This window comes from Pelodiscus sinensis, chromosome 3 (assembly GCF_049634645.1).
Source record: "Pelodiscus sinensis isolate JC-2024 chromosome 3, ASM4963464v1, whole genome shotgun sequence".
NCBI classification, from domain to species: Eukaryota; Metazoa; Chordata; order Testudines; family Trionychidae; genus Pelodiscus; species Pelodiscus sinensis.
Genome location: NC_134713.1, coordinates 107,659,619 through 107,681,846, shown reverse-complemented (window position 1 = coordinate 107,681,846; position 22,228 = coordinate 107,659,619). Strand labels below are relative to the sequence as shown.

Sequence of the window (22,228 nt, the reverse complement as noted above, 5' to 3'; positions counted from 1 at the left end):
TTAACAAGTCTCTTCAGTATGTGGAAAAAAATAGCTGCAGATAAACACCTTTGAAATTAAATGTTTGTGTGGTTCCTCTTTTCCTCTGATGTCTACGTCCAGGAATCCAGAAAGCTGTGCTAAGAATTCACCATGCTTCCAGCTGATCTCAGAAACTTGATTCTTGCTTTCTTCACACTCATTCAAATATTTGCTAATCAGCCAAAACAAACACATACATCAAAAGGAATATTTAGAAACAGTATTTTCCAAGCAAAATTATCCTATGCTCATTGCTTTCTCCTACCTATTTTAGCACAAACTTCATCAAAGTTAAATGTGGCTTAATACATATAATATGGGTCAAAAGGGGCAGGAAGCACTGTTAGACGCAGCACATTCTGCTCTTAAGGAAGCAAGCACCTCAAAGTCTTTTCAAATGATGCCCCTCTGACAATGGGCTCTGAAATTCTCTCTTCAATCAACACAAGTAAGATGATTCTATAATGTGTTTGTTTGGTAATTGTTGTGTTGAGGAGTAAAGCATGGGTTGGAAAGGAAGGAAACCCCAGAAGTACTCCCCAATACACACCCTTGGAAAAAATACCATGTATTAAAAACATGTTCTGTATTTTAACAAATAATATAAATTCTTTAGGGGGTAGCAGAGTTAGTCTGTAACTGGAAAAACGTAAAAAACAATGAATAGTCTAGCAGCACCTTAAAGACTAACAAAACATGTACCCATGAAAGCTCATGATACCATCTACATGTTTTGTTAGTCTTTAAGGTGCTGCTAGACTATTCGTTGTTGTTTTTTTAAGTTTTTCCACATACATTCTGTAACTGATTAAACAATTACTATATTTTTAAATATGCTGAATGAATTACTGGTTCCACATCACCAGTTTACTGGATACTTAACTCTCTGGTTGAAATATTTCATTTTTAAATTTCTGGTGGAGAACCTTTCACATAAAGCCAGAGATTTTCACCTTGAATTCTACACAAAGGGACATTACTTTTCAGGTACAGTAACTGGAATTCTTCAAGATGTGTGGTCCATAAGAACATTTCACTGACGGTGCACATACAACTCATGAACCTGAGATATGGTCACGCTATCAATTTCCTAAAGTAAAAATAGGATACCTGGGACCCATCTGAGCCTGAGCCGTCTCCCCATTGCCCAGGACAGGCTTACCCTCCACCTCAGCTCCATGACACCCGCCCCAAGTTCTCTGTTCCCTTCCGCACAACTGGGGCTGAGTGCCCAACCCCCTAATACCCACAGCTGGGGCTAAGACTGAGCCCCATGTTGCCTCGGGCTGCAGCTGAACCTAAATCTCACTGCCAGCCCCTCATCTTGGGAAGAGCAAATGGAACAAATGCCGACTTTTCTCAAAAAACACTCAGGATAACTGGAACAGAATATAAAAATGGGACTCTCTCAGCCAAAACAGAATGTATGGTCCTTCTAGAATAGAGACTGGAGTATTTGGGGTCAGCAATACTCACACAGTGCACATGTAGCCCAAGCACTCATGCTCATGAGCCATTACACACCAGCTGCCACTTGGGTCCTTCTCACCACAGAACTCCAAAGAGGGACTTCAAGATAGAGGAGAGGGAAGGGCAGAAATGTAGAAAACACATCTCAAAGAACTTGTCACACTATACATAGTAAGTAACTTCTCTTCTCCTTCGGGTGATTGCCCATATTCATATACCATGGTGGTGACTCCCAAGAAGTGATTGTCTTCAGGAGGTGGGAGTTAAGAGTACTGTAATTAGTTAAAGAGGGAGTGGAGATCTGCTTTTCTAAATCCAAATTTGGGCCTGAAAGCCTCAGGCAAAGTGTAGTGCCTTGTGAGTACGTATGTTGAAACACAAGAAGCTGCTTTACAAATGCAGTAGAATCTCATTAGGTATGGAAGTTGCTCATAAATGAAAAATTTGGAAGTAAGAGACAGACTGATTGAGAGTCTCTGGGTAAGGATAAAAAGGGTAAAAGGCAAGAGTGATGTTATGATAGTGATCTCCTACACACCACCAAACCATGAAGAAGAGGTGGATGAGGGTGTGGGTTTTTTTTTTTTTTTTTATAAAGACAACTAACAAAATCATCCAAAGCACTGGACTTGGTGGTAATGGGGGACTTCAACTTTCCAGACATCTGTTGGGAAAATAACACAGCAAGGCACAGATTATTTAACAAGTTCTTGGCACGCACTGAATACACTTTTTTATTTCAGAGGTAAAGAAAGCTACTGGGGGTAGGCTGATTTAAATCTGATTTTGACAGGAGGAACTAATTGAGAATTTGAAAGTGGAAGGCAGATTGGATGAAAGTGATCATGAAATGAGAGAGTTCATGATTCTGAGGAATGGCAGGAGGGAGAACAGCAAAATTAAGACAATGGATTTCAAGAAGGCAGTTATTAGCAAACTCAGGGAGTTGGTAAATAAGATACCATGGGAAGCAAATCTAAGAAAAAAACAATTGAAGACAGTTGGCAGTTTTTCAGAGAGACATTATTAAGGTCATAAGAGCAAACTATTCCATTGCACAGGAAAGATGGACAGTATGGCAAGAAACAATCTTGGCTTAACCATGATAAAAGAAATTAGTTCAAATTACAAAGAATAAATGTAAATAAAATATCAAATAAATATCACAAGTATGCAGGAGAAAAATTAGAAAGACTAAGGCATAAAACAAGCTTAAATTAGCTAGAGACATGAAGGTAACAAGAAATATTCTACCAGTACATTAGAAGTACAGGAAGGCCAAGGACAGAGTAAGATCATTACTCAATGAAGAGGGAAAAATAACAACAGAAAATGTGGAAATGGCTGAGGTGCTTAATGACTTCTTTGTTTCGGGTTTCACCAAGAATGTTGATGGCAGTTGGACACCTCCTAACACAGTGAATGCCAATGAAAATGGAGTTGGACCAGAAGCGAAAATAAGGAAAGAACATGTTAAAAACAACTTAGACAAGTTAAATGTCTTCAAGTTGTCAGGGCTTGATTAAATGCATTCTAGAATACTTAATTAACTGATTGAGGGGATATCTGAGCTATTAGCTTTGAGAAGTCACAAAGTGGGAGAGATCCTAGAAGACTGGAAAAGGGCAAATACACTGCCCATCTATTAAAAGGGATATAAGAACAACCCATGGAATTATAGACTAATCAGCTTAACTTCTGTACTGGGAAAGATAATTGTGCAAATAATTAAGGAATCATTTTGCAAACATCTAGAAGTAACAGTCAGCATGGATTTGTCAAGAACAAATCACAGCAAACCAACCTGATAACAGTATTTGACAGTGTAACAAGCATTGTGGACAGGGAGGTAGTGGTAGATGTGCTATATCTAGACTTCAGTAAGGCTTATGATACAGTCTCATATGACCTTCTCCTTAACCAACTAAGGCAATACAATCTAGATGGAGTTATAAGGTGAGTGCATAACTGGTGGCAAAACCATTCCCAGAGAGTAGTCAGTGGTTCATAGTCATCCTGGAAGGGTATACAGGCAGTCCCCGGGTTACGTACAAGATAGGGACTGTAGGTTTTTACTTAAGTTGAATTTGTACGTAAGTCGGAACTGGTGTCCAGATTCAGCCGCTGTTGAAGCTGACCAGCGGCTGACTACAGGAAGCCCGAGGCAAAGCTGCTCTGCCCCGGGCTTCCTGGAATCAGCCGCTGATCAGTTTCAACGGCGGCTGAATCTGGACGCCTGGGACAGAGCAGCTGGGGCGCTGCCGGGCAGGTCCCCACAGCGCCGCACCTCAGCGCTGCGGGGACCAACCCGGCAGCGCCCCAGCTGCTCTACCCCAGGTGACCCCAAGTCAGCTGCTGCTGAAACTGATCAGCGGCTGATTCCAGGAAGCCTGGGGCAGAGCTCCTCTGCCCCGGGCTTCCTGGAATCAGCCGCTGATCAGTTTCAACAGCGGCTGAGTCTGGACACCTGGGACAGAGCAGCTGGGGCGCTGCCGGGTTGGTCCCCGCAGCGCCGCTCCTCGGCGCTACTGGACCAACCCGGCAGCGCCCCACCTGCTCTACCCCAGGCGTCGGCGAGAAAACCCTGGTCTGCTGGGGGGGGGGCACACTAGCTGCGCCCCCCCTTCCCCAGCAGACCAGGGAGACGAGCAAAGCCTCTGAGGACGCGGGCGGTGAGACCGCGGCGCCTCTCTGCGATCCTGCCACCCACGTCTCCCTGGTCTGTTGGGGGGGGGGGCACAGATAGTGCCCCCTCCCCCCAGCAGACCAGGCTTCTCTCGCCGCGGAGGACGCGGGCGGTCCTGCCACCCGCGTCCTCCACGGCGAGAAAAGCCGCTCTGCGTCTCCCTAGTCTGCTGGGGGGACCCAGCAGACCAGGGAGACGCGGAGCGGCTTTTCTCGCTGCGGAGGACGCGGGCAGCGGGACCGCAGTGCATCTGGGCGGTTCGCCGCCCGAGTCCTCCGCGGTGAGAAAAGCCCCGTTCGTATCTAGGGATCCGTAAGTCGGGGACTGCCTGTATAAAGTGAGGTTCTGCAAGGATCAGTTCTAGGTCCATTGTGTTCAGTATCTTCATCAATGATTTAGATAATAGCATAGAAAGTACATTAAGTTTGCAAATGATATCAAGTTGGGAGGGATTGCAAGTACTTGGAGGATAGGATGAAAATTCAAAATGATCTGGACATACCGGAGAAATGGTCTGAGGTAAATAGGATGAAATTCAATATGACAAATGCAAAGATCTCAATTTAGGAAGGAACAATCAGTTGCACAATTACATAATGGGAAACGAGAGCTTAGCAAGGAGTATTGTGGAAAGGGATCTGGAGTGCATAGTTGGACCATTAACTAAATTTGAGTCAACAGTGTGAAACTGTTGCCAAACAAACAAACAAACAAAAAGAAACAAACATCATTCTGGAATGTATCAGTAAGAGCATTGTGAATAGGACACAAGAAATAATTCTTCTACTTTACTCTGTGCTGATTAGGCCTCAATTGAAATATTGTGTCCAGTTCCAGGCACCACATTTCAGGAAAGAGGTGGACAAATTGGAAAAAGTCTAGAAAAGAGCAACAAAAATTATTAAAAGTCTAGAAAACATGACCTATGAGGGAAGACTGAAAGAACTGGATTTGTTTAGTCTAGAAAAGAGAAGACTGAGAGGGGACTTGATAACAGTTTTCAAGTACCTAAATGGCTGTTACAAGGAGGGAGAAAAAAATATTCTCTTTAACCTCTGATGATAGGATAAGAAGCAATGACTTTAAACTGCATCAAGAGAGGGTTAGGTTGGACATTAGGAAAAACTTCTTAACAGTCAGAGTGGTTAACCACTGGAATAAGTTGACTAGGAAGACTAAGGAATCTCCATCACTGGAGATATTTAAGAGCAGGTTAGATTAACACTTGACAGGGATGTTCTTCATCTTGCCATGAGTGCAGTGGACTGGACTTGATGACCTGTCATGGTCCCCTCTAGTCTTATGATTCTCTGAGACAATCATTCAGGTGAAGTTGTAAACCGATGTTGCATCTTTTCAGGTAAGCTGCCACTACTGACAGCATCTTGCTAAATCTCCTCCATAATGTGGTGAGTCCAAACGATATCAATACTGGCCCTGACCAATTGTAAATCTTAGATACTCCTTGTAGGCAAAATGATGGAGATGTGGAAATAAGCAACCTGCAGCTCAAGAGATGAGTGCCAGTCTCCATCCTCTAGAGGCTGGACTTATCAAGGTGAGGAGGACCCTGAACTTCAACTAGTTCAACTAGTGAGTCCCAATGTGAGCTTCTGCCAGTCCAGAATGGGTTGCTAGCCTCCTTTTTTCTTCTGGATAATAAAATAGTTATTCTAAAAGCCTTTTTCCTTATACTGAGGGACCTCTTCCATGACTGAGGGTGTGTCTAGACTACATGCCTCCTTCGACGGAGGCATGTAGATTAGCCAGATCGGAAGAGGGAAATGAAGCCGCGATTAAAATAATCGCGGCTTCATTTAAATTTAAATGGCTGCCCCGATCTGCCGATCAGCTGTTTGTCGGCAGATCGGGAGAGTCTGGACGCGATGCCCCGACAAAGAAGCCTTTCTTCATCGACACAGGTAAACCTGGTTTCACGAGGCTTACCTGTGTCGATGAAGAAAGGCTTCTTTGTCGGGGCATCGCGTCCAGACTCTCCCGATCTGCCGACAAACAGCTGATCGGCAGATCGGGGCAGCCATTTAAATTTAAATGAAGCCGCGATTATTTTAATCGCGGCTTCATTTCCCTCTTCCGATCTGGCTAATCTACATGCCTCCGTCGAAGGAGGCATGTAGTCTAGACACACCCTGAGAGAAAAGGAGCATGAAGATCTCTTGGCATAATAGAAGAATTATTATTCTCATGAGAAGAATCCTAAGGAAGCACAGTTGGGCATAAGCACTGCCACAAACCAGGTGGAGTATCCATGTGTTTTGTGTCTATGGCTCATTGGTGAGTGGTGAAATAGCCATGGAAAGAAATGCCATGACATTTTTAACATTAACTAGATCAGAGACTTATCTAAAAACACTTGTCCAAAATTACTGGTTATGAGACATATCATCAAATGTATCATGTCTTATTCATTATTTTTCCCCAATGTAAGAATTAATTAGTTCCATGTACAACATATCTGTACAAACAAGTTCTCTAGGACTACTGCGTCTCATCTGAAGATATGCCAACCAGCAATTCTCCTGAAAGTTATAAATGTCTTTAAGTTACAACTACACATAACATTAACCTTTTTTAAAGACATAGTACATTTGATCAAGTGGCTTTTTGAAGAAATATGTCTCTCATATATCTGAAGCCACAAAATTGACCTAGCACAACTAACTTGTGTGTGTGTATTCTAACAGTGTTTACACTTTAGTTTTGTGTGCACACTGTCCTAAAGGTTGTTAAATTGATCAGAAAGTCAGCAGAGGATATTGCATCTTTATGACAAAATCCATAGCCCAGTGAGTAGTGGGGAGGAGGGGAGATCAATGGATTGAAATATCTAACAAAAGTCACACCAGAACTGCGTGTGGTAGTACTGTCTTTTAGCTTACTTTCAAACTTAAAACTCTGCAATGGCTCTCTCCCCGCCTATAAACATACCTCAGTATCTAAGTACCTTAATATGGCATTATATCACACCACAAATGGCATATGTAACATATAAATATAACATTAATATTTACAAATATGAAAGATCAAATACATGGAAATGACAAATTTTAAATATTCACAGCAGGTTGAGCCACACTGTACAAACTGTCTTTATTCTACTGCATACTAAACATACAAAGTAATATACAGGCAGTCCCCGACTTACGCGGATCCGACTTACGTCGGATCCGCACTTACGAACGGAGCTTTCTCGCCCCGGAAGTCGGGGCGAGAGCCCCGTTCGTAAGCTGCTCCGGTGCCCCTGGTCTGCTGGAGACCGTCTCCAGCAGACCAGGGGCACCGGGCGGGTTCCCGCGCTTCTGAGGCTTTGCCAGAGCAAAGCCTCGGAAGCGCGGGAACCGCTGCTGCTGCCACTTGGGTGCCGGTGCCTGTGGTCTGCTGGGGACCATCCCCAGCAGACCACAGGCACCGGGACCCAAGCGGCAGCAGCGGGCGGGTTCCCGCGCTTCTGAGGCTTTGCCAGTGCAAAGCCTCAGAAGCGCGGGAACCCCCGCTGCTGCCGCATGAGACCCGGTGCCTGTGGTCTGCTGGGGACGGTCCCCAGCAGACCACAGGCACCCGGACTGAAGCCGCAGCCGCGGGGGGGTCCCGCGCCTCAGAGGCTTTGCCAGAGCAAAGCCTCAGAGGCGCGGCACCCTGCTGCCGCTGCGGCTCTGCTCCCCGTGTCCCTGGTCTGCTGGGGGGGGGCGCAGCTAGTGTGCTCCCCCCCCCCCCAGCAGACCAGGCTTTTGTTTTGGACTCTGGGGCAGAGCAGCTGGGGCGCTGCCGATTGGTCCTGCAGCGTCTGTGGGCACTACTGGACCAACCCGGCAGCACCCCAGCTGCTCTGCCCCAGGTCCTGATTCAGCCGCTGCTGGTCAATTTCAGCAGCGGCTGAATCAGGACGTCTGGGGCAGAGCAGATGGGGTGCTGCTGGGTTGGTCCAGTAGCACCCCAGCTGCTCTGCCCCAGGCGTCCCCAAGTCAGCTTCTGCTGAAACTGACCAGCGCTGACTACAGGAAGCCCCAGGCAGAGTTGCTCTGCCCCGGGCTTCCTGGAATCAGCTGCTGATCAGTTTCAGCAGCAGCTGACTTGGGGACGCCTGGGGTTCTTAAGTTGATTCTGTATGTAAGTCAGAACTGGCGGTCAGTTTCAGCAGTGTCTGAATCTGGACGCCAGTTCCGACTTACATACAGATTCAACTTAAGAACAAACCTACAGTCCCTATCTTGTACGTAACCCGGGGACTGCCTGTATTAATGGCTGGTAAGACTGGATTTTCACTATTTTCACTATTATGAAAACCTTAAATTGTATGGTTTCATGACTCTTGAGCATTTAAATATGTAACCTCAATATTAAGCATAAGTTTTTGTATTGTTATAGAATTACTCATAGAATACTAGAACTGGAAGAGACTTCAAGAGGTTATAAAGTCCAGTTCCCTGAACACATGGCAGGACCAAGCACCATCTAGATCATCCCTGATAGATGTTTATCTAACCTGTTCTTAAATATCTCCAATGATAGAGATTCTACAACATCCCTACGCAATTTATCCCAGTGTTTAACCACCCTGATAGGAAGTTTTTTAATGTCCAACCTTAACCTCCCTGGATGCAATTTAAGCCTCTCTCTTCTTGTCCTATCATCAGACTTTAAAGAAAGTATTTTTTCTCTCCCATCTCCTTGTAGCTCTCTTTTAGGTACAGTAAACTACTGATAATCCGGCACCTTTAAGACCCGGGGGTGCCGGATTATTAGCAATGCCGGACTATCGGAAGGGGGGGCTATGAGGGGTCTAGGGTGGGGTGGGGGGGATGCCACCCCAGACTCCTCATAGCCCCCGCTTCCGATAGTCCGGCTCTACCCCAGGCATCCCCGATTCAGCCGCTGTTGGTCAGTTTCAGCAGCAGCTGAATCGGGATGCCTGCAGCAGAGCACCTGGGGTGCTGCCCGTTGGTCCAGTAGCGCCACCGCTTGGCGCTGCGACATCAACCTGGCAGCATCTCAGTTGCTCTTTGGGACGCCTGGGGCAGAGCAGCTGGGGTGCTGCCGGGTTGGTCCCACAGCATCAAGGGGCGGCGCTACCGGACCAACTCGGCAGCTCCCCATCTGCTCTGCCCCAGGCGTCCCCAAGTCAGCCGCTTCTGAAACTGACCAGCGGCTGACTCTGGGAAGCCAGGGGCAGAGCAGCTCTGTCTCGGGCTTCCCGGAGTCAGCCGCTGGTCAGTTTCAGCGGCGGCTGAATCGGGGACAGCTGGGGTGCTGCTGGGTTGGTCCCGCAGCACCGAGGGGCAGCGCTACGGGACCTACCGGCAGCACTCCAGCTGCTCTGCCCCTGGCTTCCCGGAATCAGCCGCTGGTCAGTTTCAGCAGCGGCTGAATCGAAGAAGCTGAGGGTAGAGCAGTTCCAATGGTCCGGCTGCCCGGAGCACTTCCGGGTTCCTGATGGTGCCGGACCATCAGATGCCGGACCAATGGAGTTTTACTGTATTTGAAAGCTACTATCATGTCCCCTCTTAGTCGTCTCTTTTCCAAACTAAACAAACCCAATTCTTTCAGTCTTCCCTCATAAGTCATGTTTTCTAGACCTTTAATCATTTTTGTTGCTCTTATCTGGATCTTTTCCAATTTGTCCACAACTTTCCTGAAATGTGGTGCCCAGAACTGGACACAATACTCTGAGGCCTAATCACTGCAGAGTAGAGCAGAAGAATGACTTCTCATGTCTTGCTCACAACACTCCTGTTTGTGAATCCCTGAATTATGTTTGCTTTTTTAGTAACAGTATCACACTGTTGACTCATATTTAGCTTGTGATCCACTATGACCCCTAGATCCCTTTCTCACGTACTCCTTCCTAGGCAGTTGCTTCCTATTTTGTATGCAAGAAACTGATTACTTCACTGAGGAAGGAACACTCTGCATTTGTCTTATTGAACTTCATCCTATTTAGCTTAGGCAATTTCTCCAGATTATTTTGAATTATGACCCTATCCTCCAAAACACTTGCAACCTCTCCCAGCTTGGTGGTATCTGAAAACTTTAAAAGCATACTCTCTCTGTCATTATCTAAATTGTTAATGAAGATATCGAACAGAACCAATTCCAAAACTGATCCCTGCAGAACCCCACTCTCTGAGAATGGTTATCCAACCAGTTATGCACTCACCTGATAGTAGCCTTAACTAGGTTGAATTTCCCTAGTTTATTGATAAGAAGGTCATGTGAGACTGTATCAAATGTTTTACTAAAGTCTAGATATGCCATATCTACCACTCCCCCTTATCCAATAGGCTTGTTATCCTATCAAAGAAAACAATCAGATTGATTTGACATGATTTGTTCTTTATAGACTGTTTTCATTTTTCATATTTTCATTTTCCTGCTTTCTTTTAGGGGAAACCAAAGTTATTAGGCTGGAAGTGCTCACAAATTCCACTGGGAAAGCTAGTGGATCTTCTAAAAGGGTGGTTCTCAAAATGCAATTTGCAGATCATTGGTGGTCTGCGGCCTTATAGGTGAGGCGCAGCTTTAGGCTAAGCTTCCCTCCCTTGCAATCTGCTGGCAGTCCAGCCCCGTGGGTCCCCCACCACTGAGAAGGGGGGGTGGAAGCCCTGAGCATCACGGGCTGGATCCAGCTTGTGGGAGGAGCAAGTGGCTCTGAGTACTGCTGTTCCCCCCACTTCCCGGCTGGGGGAATGTCAACACATGGATGCGCCGCCTGGAGGCTTTCCCCACCGCTCCCAATAGCCAGAATCGGGGCCAATGCGAGCAGCGGGGAATGCAAAGCCAGGTAAGTGCTCCTCACCCTCCTCATGCCCAGACCCTGCAACCCATCTCCCCTCATGCACACTTCTATAGCCGAGACCCTCTACCCTCTGCCCATTCCTGCATCCTCCATCCCACCCTGATCCCCCAGCCTGCTCCTGCACCCTCCCTCCTGACCAGACACTGCACCTTTCCCCTCCATACTGGCCAGACACACCAACCCCAACCTGCTCCTGCACCCTCCCTGCCCCTTCCAGACTTCCCACCCCTAGCCCGCCTGCACCCTCCCTTTTGGCCAGACACCCCACCCCCAGCCCACTCCTGCACCCTCAAACCCAGCCAGACCTCATACCCTCACCTCTCCTGCTTCCAAATTCCCAGCCTGACCACCACTCCCAGCCCACTCTAGCATCCTACCTTCCACCCAGACCCCCATCCTTACCTTCATCCCTAGCCCACTCCGTGGCAGCCCCCTCCCGCACACCGAACCCCTCATTTTTGGCCCCAGCCCAGAGCCTGGGGGCTCACAAAAACTACTAACCCTGGGACCCCAGAAAAAATAATCTGGCCTGTGAGAAGCCTTGAACCTTGGTCCTCCCTTTCCCCTTTCCCACCACACCACCCCCACGGGGCTGGAGACCAGGGGAGTGAGGGGTCTCAGTTGGAGGCCACATAATTGAGGGTTGGGGGGTTTTGGAGGGTTGCCACTCACTTTTGTGTGACCCCTGACTAATTTTTCTGTGGCTCAGTGGCTTCCAACCTAAAAGAGGTTCCCTACCTCTGCTATAAATAAAGATAATGTTGAAACTTTTTGTTTTGGACATAAATTAATATTTTACTTTATCATGTTAGTTTACCAAACTTTATTTTAAATAAAGTTAAAGCATTTAATCTGTTTAATTATTTTGATTTTGATTAATTACATTTCCTTTTTTACCAGATATATACAGCCCCTTATGTTATAGCTGCGTATTTAAGTTTTTATGCTCCAGTAACCTAATATAAATAATTTAGTATTTAAGCTATTTAGTGATAACAGAAGGCATTTTGTAATCATGGATGGTTAGCTGGGGGTCCACGGAAAGGTTTGCATTGAGCAGGCTGGGCCGCAGGACAAAAAGTTTGAGAACCACTGTTCTAAACCCTTAGAAATTCAGAATGGGCAGATTATAGACTCTGATAGTTTCACTAACAGCTGTTGAAAATCCTACAGATTGCAGTTGCAAGTGATTAAACACTAAACCTCCCTCCCGCAGAGTTTATTTATAACCTTTACAAAAAGCTACTGTTGTTCTGACAAATTCTACTGGCTGCCATCAGACAAGTCTTTGATCCCAACAATCACAGACCTAGTTGCAGTCAACAGGTACATCAAGGATTCTTTCAGACCTAATGGAATTATTTATTCCATTATTATCTGATACAGTTATAAACAATGAAGGATGACCCCCACTAGATGACAGGTCATGGATTTCTCTAACTGACAACACAGGAGCTAAGAGATCGATTTTTCAGACTGTGTGCAGTTGAAGAAGAGAAAGCCTGCAGGTGTGGTGAATACAACCCTCAGAGGAAGCAGAAAAAGACATTGTCAGGCACAGAGCTTACTTGAACAGCATACTTTGGGGGTCTCTGAGCTAAGAAGCGGTGCCTGCTATCCGTTTCTACTGTGTTTAGGGAAACTGGGCTTTGTGTACTGTGGCAAAGCTCTGTTAGTGCCCCCTGTCCTAGGTAGCAGCTACTAGGGGGCTCTTGCCCTTATCCCCAACATAGAGCAGCCCTTCCCTGGGCCACTTCCTCCAAACACTCCCACAATACCTTCTCCCTGGTCTTGTGGGAGAAACCTCTTCTGTTTGCCACTGGACAGTTTTTGGCCCTCTCCCTCTCTGCCTCCCCTCCCGTTCTGCCTTCCTCAGGTGACTGCCTTAATTGCTGGGCAGCAGTCTCCAGCAGTCTATTCATGGAACAGGAACTTGTTCACCCAACTACCTGCCTGTATGCCCGCCCTCTATCAAACTCCTGCAGCCTTCTATCTCTGGTGTGCCATAGTACATTATTTTAAATAAAACAAGATTACACCAAAGAATATACCTGGTTCATATCAAGTTCTCCTCTTAAAGAGTACAACTCTACAAAGCCCTGAATACTGGCTAATTGTTCAGGCCAAAGAGCCAATCATATCTAACTCATTTCTAAGCTGTAAATCTGTTTCTGCACTGAAATTTGCCTACAAAGGTAGTTTTCTATGTTGGCAACTATAGTTCACTAACATCTCAACCCAAAACCATACCACAGTCTCACTGAAGCCAGGTTCTACATGAGACTCAGCAGCTTGGCGTAAGGTACTCAACCCCAGTTACGTAGAATAGCTGGAGTTGGCTTATCTTAAGCTGAGCTGGGTGGGATGAAAGAGTATGTCTACACTAGCTCGTTAGTTAATCAGAACTCCGTGCCCGCGGCTACACGCTGCATTGAGTAGGTAGTTCAAATTAAAGATCCTAATTCAAAGTACTGTTACTCCTCATTCCACGATCCTCATTAGGATCTCTAATTTGAACTACCTACTCCATGCCGCGTGTAGCCGCGGGCACGGAGTTCTGATTAAGGGGGATTTAAAAATGGCAGCGCCCAGGAACATGCAAATGAAGCCCGGGATATTTAAATCCCGGGCTTCATTTGCAACTCTGGTTGCCCTCATTTGCCTACCTAGCTCGAACTAACGAGCTAGTATAGACATACCGTAAGCGACTAGTCGACTAGTCCAGTGTTTCTCAACTAGTGGTTCGAGTACTCTTAGGGATACTTGAGAAAAGTCTGGGGGATACATCAACACAACTGAAATTTGGAGAAAACTGAATTTTTGTTTTAAGTTTTACAGCGCTTTATTATTTTTGTACTTTTTACACCCCAAAATTTCATCGTCCATCCAGCTACGATTAAGTTGTTTAAACAAATGTGCTGCAATGGTAGAAAAAATTGTGTGTGTCTGAAATCTGTAGGTACTGGGGGTACTTATAATATTTTTAAAGGGGTACATTATAAAAAAAGGTTGAGAAACACTGGGCTAATTGACCATCCGATAAGCAAATGCTTATTGGACAGTCAACTTGACTAGTCACTTTCACTGCCCCGTCCATGGCCAGCCCTGGCTGCCTTGAACAGGGGTTGCTTAGTGGCAACAGCCCCATCCATTGGGGGCCCCAGCTCCTTGCTGGGACCCCTGCAGACAGGGGCTGTTGTGCAGCAGAGTCCCCTATCCCCGCCCTCCCCCTGCCTGGTGCTGGGGCAGGGGAGCTGGCTTTTAAGCCGGCTACTCCAGGACTAGTTTCTATCCCCTCCCCACCCTTGGTGCTCGCACCGTTTCCTGCTGTGCCTCTGCCTCCCCTGTCCCCCGCAGAGATGGTGCTGGGGGGCACCAGCTTTATCCATTTCCCCCCAGCACCGGCTCCAGCTCCCCACCTTGCTGTCTCTCTCTGACAGAGGAAGCAAGGGGCTGCTGCCTGAGCAGCCCCTCCCTGCGGCCAGTGCTGGCCACTGCTAACAGGGGCCATTGGACTCACAGCAATCCAGGACTGCATTTTAAATGTAGTAGGAGCCTAGCAGTTCTTACTACATTTAATATGTAGAGCTGCAGCGTGGGTGGCTCCGGAGCCAGCACTACTCAGCCCTGGTTGGAGTCGGCTCCTGGAGCTACCCCCACTGCAGCTTTGCAGAGGCGCTTACTGACTAATCGTATTGTTGATACAAATTGTATCAACTAAACAATTAGCCAGATAATTGTATTTTCACATTGTTCGTTCCCACAGCGGTAGGCCAATGGGAGCAAATGCTCCCATTGGCTTCCCTTATGCCTCGCAAAAGGAAAAGCACTGGATGCCAACAGGGGTGCCCTCTGAGTTTGATTTTGTAAGTCTTAACTACATTCACTGAATCAAACTCTGGAAGATCAATCGTGGCACTGCTATTGTCCGTGTAGTGAAGACAAGTTCTTAGTCTCTTACTTTAGTTTGGCTTCTTGGTCATCGATCTTCTCCTTCAGCTCCCAATTCTCCTGAAGCACAGCCTGTGCTGTTAGGTCAGTCTGTTTCTTGGAAGTGGCAAGAATACCTGATTCCTCCTCCATCTCTTGAACTCGATTTTGCAAAGAGAGGAGTAGAGAGGATTGTCTAGCATTATTTTCCTTGTAGCTTTCCACTTCAGTCTTAAGATCTTGCAATAAGACTTTTTTAGAGACTATTTTGGATCTGAGATCTAGAAGCTACAGACAGAGGAGAGGGAGAGATAGAAAACAATATAGACGATGTATATGAATTATTTTTTTTTAATTATTATTTTTTTAAAATCTGGCAGGAAATGCCTTTTTAACCAAAGTATCATATTCTTCCATCCTATTACCAAGGGATTCCATGGGGGGAAAAGTGACAATAGCTACCATTTCTTCAATACTTACCGAAAGCAATATGTAAACACCAGCCTGAGTATGAAGTAAACAAAAATCCCCAGAGTGCTTTCAGTGCCATTTGAAACTATAGCAAAAATATGCATTGGCTAAATGAAATAGACAAAGCAGTAAGAAGAAAAATGTTCTTTTTTAAATATCTATAAAGACTATAAATATATTTTTTAAAAACAAAGCAGAATCAGAAAGAATCACTGTTGTCTTTTAAATTATATAAAATTAAGTTAAAACAGCATTAAGGTTACAAAAAAAATCACATATTCAAAAGTTAAGAAATACCAGAATTAAGGTTTTGTGTGAAACTTTAATGATACAGTCTTTAATTGTATGATAAAATACTATTTTTTTCACAAGATCTCTGCCTGCCTGTTCTCAGTTCTGGTATCTGGTGCCACGGTGGCCTCTTGCTGATGGAAGGAGTAATTGCAAGGAAAGTCCTGGTCTGGAAGCTCTATTATGGGATTAAAGCATGCTCACTGTGACTGGCAGAGAGCTCAAAGGACCTGCAGAATGTTCAGTAAAGAGCAAATGTTTGGAGAATGTTCCTAACAAACGTTTACAGAACATATGCTAACAGTGGTTTTCTGAGGCTTATAATTCTGACATCTGTATTAAATAGATTTCCATAGGAACGTCAAACAGCACCTCTTTAATCCCCTGATGGCACCCTGTACCTAACTTCAAGTCCCTATTCCAAAGTATGAAAGTGTGAGAGCTTTCCAACAAAACAGTTCTAACCATTTTTTTTAAACACTGGCAAAAGAACTCATCCTAACCTCATTCTCTGAAACAGTTGAGCCATTTTTGCTGAAAAATGCCTGCAGCTGAATGTTTCTGGGAAGACACTTAGCATGTAAAATTTCAGCCTAAATTATCAAAGTTATCAACAATTAAAACCAGGGACTTACAACAGAAAGTACTAAGCAACACTTCTTGCTTCCGGTTCCATTTTAATGAAAAAGGTTCAATAATTGGCAATTGCCACATTACAACTAAAATAAACAACCTATGTCAGTGCTCTTTTAATGAAAGAAGGATAGATTTGTGATTAAGGAACTGAACTGGAACTCAGGAGATCATAGTTTAATTCTTGGATCTGCCAAAGGCATCCTATGCGACCACAGGCAAGATACCTAATCACTCCATGCTTCAATTCCTTTTTCACTCTTGTCTACTTAGACCAGTGGTCTCCAACCTTTTTAAGCACAAGATCACTTTTTGAATGTAAGATCCACCTCAAACCCAAATACCCTGGCCCCACCTCCTTTGTGCCCCCTTCTCTGAGGCTCTGCCCTGCTCATTCCACCCTCCCCCCACCCTCATCCTCCTTCACTTTCACCAGGCTAGGGCAGGCAGTTGGGGTGTCAGAGGGGATTATAGGTGCAGGCTCTGGAAGGGTGTTTGGATGCAGGGGTGCTTGGGGCTAGGGCAGGGGCTTGGGTTGCAGAAGGGGGTTCATGTCAGGGGTAGGGTTTCGGGATGCGAGTTTCAGCTGGGCACTGCTTATCTCAGGTGGCTCCTGGGTGGTGGTGCAGTGGGGCAAAGGCAGGCTCACCCATGCCCTGATCTTGCACCACTCCCAAAAGCAGCGGGCAAACTCCATCCCAAGCCCTGTTGTGCCCTCTCTCTGCTCTGTGGAGATAGGATACAGGATGGAAGAGGAGGCACCTTGACATCAGCACCCTACTCTCTCTCCCCTGCACATCAAGCAGAAGGCTCCCGGGGGGGAGGGAAGGAAGCTCCAAAGCAAAAGGCAGGAGATGTGCAGCAGGCTGGGCTGGGGCAGCTGAAGTCCTGTGCTTGGCCAAACCAGTCAGGATCACCGGTCAGAAGCTCCAAGATCTACCAGTAGATCCTGATCGACTGGTTGGTGACCACTGACTTAGACTGTGTACCATTCAGAGACTCTTATTATGAGTCTGTACAGGACCAAGAACATGGAGCCTCTGAACTCAGGCAGAATATGTAAAGGTAACAGACAACAATATGAATTTAATAAGAATTTGGGTATTTTGGATGAAAGGGAAGGTGGCTTTCTTTAATTCCTTTCTGCCTTTTCCAAAAACAGTAGTGAAAAGATACTATAAAGTGGTCTGTCATAACAATAAATAATAGATTATTAAAATATTCTTCATTCAAAAACTGGAGTACAGTAAAAGATCAACAAGAATCTCATCTTCTTTAATTCTTTCTAATTAAATGTAAAGCTAACATATTGATCACGTGTTTTAATGATAGATAGGGAAGCATTTTTTTACAACAATATGAACATTAACTGGCCAAATTCCAGCTCATTCTACTGATCTATATTCACCCCTATTTTTAGTGTCCTAAAGTACTGCTTTTTGTTGCTGTAAACTATTTAAAAGTTGTTTGATTTTACTACAAAGTTGGCTAAATTTAATTCATGGGCAATGTGAGTTTTGATTTTGATACATCATACAAGTGGATCCTGAGAAAATCAAAAAAACGGCATGCTCTTATAGCATTTATTAAATACTTAGGTGCTGCCTGGATGAAGAGTGCTATCAATATAGGACAATGAAAGGACTATCTTTAATTTCTATCAGCACAGAAAAGCCACTTTTACTGCATAATTGGATCAGATGAGCTTCATCCAGTAACGGAAATAAAAAATAAGCATGTTAAGAAGTGGGAAAATACTAAAGCCTTGGAATCAACAAATATTATAATCACTAAGATAACCACAGTGTTGAAATAATAACTTGGTTAGAATTGTGAAATAGTGTATTTTACATTCAAAGAAACATGGTAAGAAAATCATCCTGGTGCCAATTTCAATTAATACACAAGATAATGGTTTAAAGACTGGAAACTGAATCAGGCAGATAAAAGCTCATATGGAGAATGTAAATAAATGTAATGAAAAAATAAAAACAAAATCCCATGATTAATAAAACAAAGATACATTTTTCATTCTCTGTGAGGAGATGTAGTGGATCTACTTTCTCCACAATGTGTATATTGCTCCCATTAACAGGAAAAGAACCATAAAGGGGTTTTATGGAAGGAGAGCTCTTTAAGGCTTACCTCTGATTGGGCACATTCATATTTTACCAGAAGTGCTGCTAGTTCACTATGGGCAGTTTCAGCCACAGCCCGATAATGATTTGCCTGTTCTCGAGTGACAGGAATATCCAGAAGAATATGATCATGAGAGCCCTGGGAAGACAACACAAGTCAGGGCAACTGAACCACCAGACATGAAGTTTCTGAACAACTATGCTTCAGATTTGATCTGTCATTTATTCTGTAGCTCAAAGCTAACACACTAAAATGTTGTGTGCCAACACTGGGTGTGCCTTACCCATCAAAAGAGTAAATAGACATCATTGTATTCAAATCAATGGAGTCTCTCTACTGACACTAGTGATAAATTTAGCCCTTGATTTATTAAACTGTTAAAATTCTAGAGTACAGCAGCAAAGTTACTTATGTGGGTATTGCACAATTAAATATTAAAGACGAAGGTTTTTCCAGACAGTCCTTGGCCAGAGAGAGGTCATATTTCCCTAATATTTCAGTATTTAAATACTGAATTTAAATATTTCAGCATTGCACATTGATTTACAGTTTAAAATATCTATATGAGGAGGAAAATGTAGTATGAAGGAATAAAAAGCATCAATGCACAGTATGAAGTCATGTAACTATCCACCTTCAATTCCCACCCTTCTTTTAGTTGCTGTTCCTCTTGGCTTTTACACTTTTCCAATTCATAGAATCATAGAAGATTATGATTGGTAGAGACCTCAGGAAGTCATCTAGTCCAACTCCCTGCTCAAAGCAGAACCAACCCCAACTAAATCATCCCCACCGGGGCTTTATCAAGCCTCACCTTAAAAACTTCTAAGGATCTAGATTCCACCACTTTCCTAAGTAACCCATTCCAGTGCTCCACCACCCTTCTCTTGACCGTTTTTCCTAATATCCATCCTAGACCTCTCACGCTGCAATGTGAGACTATTATTTCTTGTTCTGTCATCTTCCATCACTAAGAACAGCCTGGTTCCATCCTCTTTGGAACTCTCCTTCAGGTAGTTGAAAGCTGCTATCAAATCCTCCCTCATTCTTCTCTTCTACAGAATACACAAGCCTAGTTGCCTCAGCCTCTGTTCAAAAGTCACGCGCTGAGGAGCAGCCCGAGGCAGGCTGCAGCAGCTGGCGCCCCAGGCAGAACGCACAATCGGTGCCCCCACCTGCATGGCTGCCAATGGGCCATCAATGTGGTGACGTCATCATCGGGCGCCCCGTGACGTCATCATCGGGCGCCCTTGAAGGCAGTGCCCTAGGCGACAGCTGAGTCGGCCTACAGCCACGGCCCGCCCCTGCATGTGCCCCAGCCCCCAATCATTTTCATTGCTCTCTGCCAGAGACTCTCCAATTTGTCCACATCTTTTCTGTAGTTGGGGGCCCAAAACTGGGCGCAATATTCCAGATGTGGCCTCAATAGTGGTCAACAGAGGGGAATAATCAGGCAGTGCTTCTATTAATGCAGTCTTATATTGCATAGCCTGCTTGGCAACAAGATCACACCGTTGACTCCTATCCAGCTTCTTAACCACTGTACTCTCCAGGTCTTTTTGTGCAGAACTACCGCTTAGCCAATCAGTCCTCAGCCTGTAGCAGAGCATGGGATTCTTTCATCCTTAAAAAAGACCTTATCCAAAATTTTGACAATATATAGAAGTGTTCAGTTTTTGGATGCTCTGAATCCTAAGTTTTGTTTTCATTCTCTTCTTACAGTACCGCTCACAGGAAGCCTAACTAGCTTAAGTAAAAGAGTTTATTTAATTGAGAAAAGAGTGACATAAAACCCAAGCCTTCAATTTAGGTCTACTCCAGGGTCTGCGTCCCACTAGAAAGCCCATATTTTGTAGTAATTGTAGACTGAAACAATATTAAATCATGATAGAAATGTAGCCATGTTAGTCTGGTGTAGCTGAAACAAAAAACAGGACTATGTAGCACTTTAAAGACTAACAAGATGGTTTATTAGATGATGAGCTTTTTTGGGCCAGACCCATTTCCTCAGATCAAATAGTGGAAGAAAATTGTCACAATCATATATACCAAAGGATACAATTAAAAAAATGAACACATATGAAAAGGACAAATCAAATTTCAGAACAGAAGGGGGTGGAGGGGAAGGTAAATGTCTGTGAGCTAATGATATTAGAGGTGATAATTGGGGAAGCTATCTTTGTAATGGGTAAGATAACTAGATCCTTTGTTGAGACTCAGGTGTAAAGTGTCGAATTTTAGCATGAATGACAGTTCAGAGGATTCTCTTTCAAGTGCAGTCTTAAAAGGCTTAAGCGGGATGCAGGTAATTAAGTCGTTGAGACAAGGTCTCAGACACTTCGCCAAAGGATCAATGCCCACAAAACAGATATTAGACAGGATCACAAAGAAAAAACAGTTTCTTGCCACTTCAACCAGAAAGGACATTGTCTCAACTCCCGCCTCAATAGGGCTCGCCTCCAGGTGGAGTGCATCTTTGACCGTCTGAAGGGCAGGTTTAGGTGCCTTCTCACGCGGCTGGACATGGGGGAATATGACATCCCCAATGTGGTTGCAGCATACTGTGTGCTGCACAACCTGGTGGAGAGGAAAGGGGAGGCTTTCCTCCCTGCATGGGGGACACGGGCTGATATGGAGGGGGGACACTTTGAGCAGCCCCAGACAGCTGCCATCCGGCAAGCCCACCAGCTAGGCTTGTGCATTCGAGAAGCCCTGAGGGAGCAATTCTCCCATGGAGGCCAATGAGTTTCCCCAGGGCCTTCCAACTGTGGGGGATTGCTCCATGCCCCCGGTGCCTTCCTTCCCAAAACCCATTCGCACACTGAGAAAAGAGACAGGGGTTGGTGAAAACATTTGAACTGTTTATTGCACTGTTCCTTTGTTGAAAAATTAACATATAAAAATCTTTTGTTCAGAGAAAATAAAATACTCTTTTGTTCAGAGACAATATAAAACTCTTCTGTTCAAACCAAATAAAGTGTTTGTAAACAAACTAAAGTGCTTCCCTCAGTGACTCTCCCAGGTGGGAAGGGGGAATGTCAACTTGGAAGCGGGGAGGGAGGCTCAGGGCTGAGGTGGCTGCCTGGAGGAAGAGCCCCTGGCACTTTGGCTACAGCGGCCTTCTTGCACCTGGCTGCATGTGCGGGCTAGGACAGTAGGGGGCTGGGCAGGAGGTGGGGCTGTACCTGGGTCTGGGATGGCAGGGGCTGGGGTGGGAGCGGGGTCTGAGGGGGCGGGGCAGGCTGAGAAGGAGGGTGTAAGAAAGGCACAGGACCAGGGAAGGCCATGGCCTCCTGGATTGCTGCGCAGATGTCCCTGTGCTGCTGGGCGAATTCAGCCAGCAACTGCCGGCGCCACTCGGCCTACCCACCTGGGAGAGTCACTGAGGGAATATATCACATGGTGATGACAGAAATTTCAGAGCCATGCAATAAATCATCTGACGAAGTGGGTCTTTGTCCACGAAAGCTTATGCTCCAGTACATCTGTTAGTCTATAAGGGTGTGTCTAGACTACAGGGTTTTGTCGACAAAAGTGGACTTTTGTTGACAAAACTAAACCTGCCTCTACACTGCCATCGAGTTATGTTGACATAACGTCAACATAACTCAGGACCCACTTCGTCAGATGATTTATTGCATGGCTCTGAAATTTCTATCACCATGTGACTGCACACACATGTTCTTCTCCTACCCACATTTTTTAGCAGTTTAGAAAATATCAGCCTGCTAAGGATTAGCGTCTTGGGGAAAGTCACAAATAAATTCTCTAGA

The 22,228-nt window shown here is 45.2% G+C and overlaps 1 protein-coding gene across 4 annotated transcripts in view; it reads right to left on the bottom strand.

Annotated features, from left to right (window-relative positions):
- The window catches only part of CCDC170 (coiled-coil domain containing 170), a 78,188-nt gene that overhangs the window by 38,933 nt on the left and 17,027 nt on the right, over positions 1-22,228 (bottom strand). For all 4 annotated transcript variants that reach the window (XM_075924444.1, XM_075924443.1, XM_075924442.1 and 1 more), the window contains 3 exons: positions 18,462-18,593; positions 14,953-15,209; positions 49-193 (listed from right to left, as the gene is read on the bottom strand). In XM_075924444.1, coding sequence (XP_075780559.1) covers positions 49-193; positions 14,953-15,209; positions 18,462-18,593 — 534 coding nt within the window. The remainder of the gene's footprint in view (positions 1-48; positions 194-14,952; positions 15,210-18,461; positions 18,594-22,228) is intronic.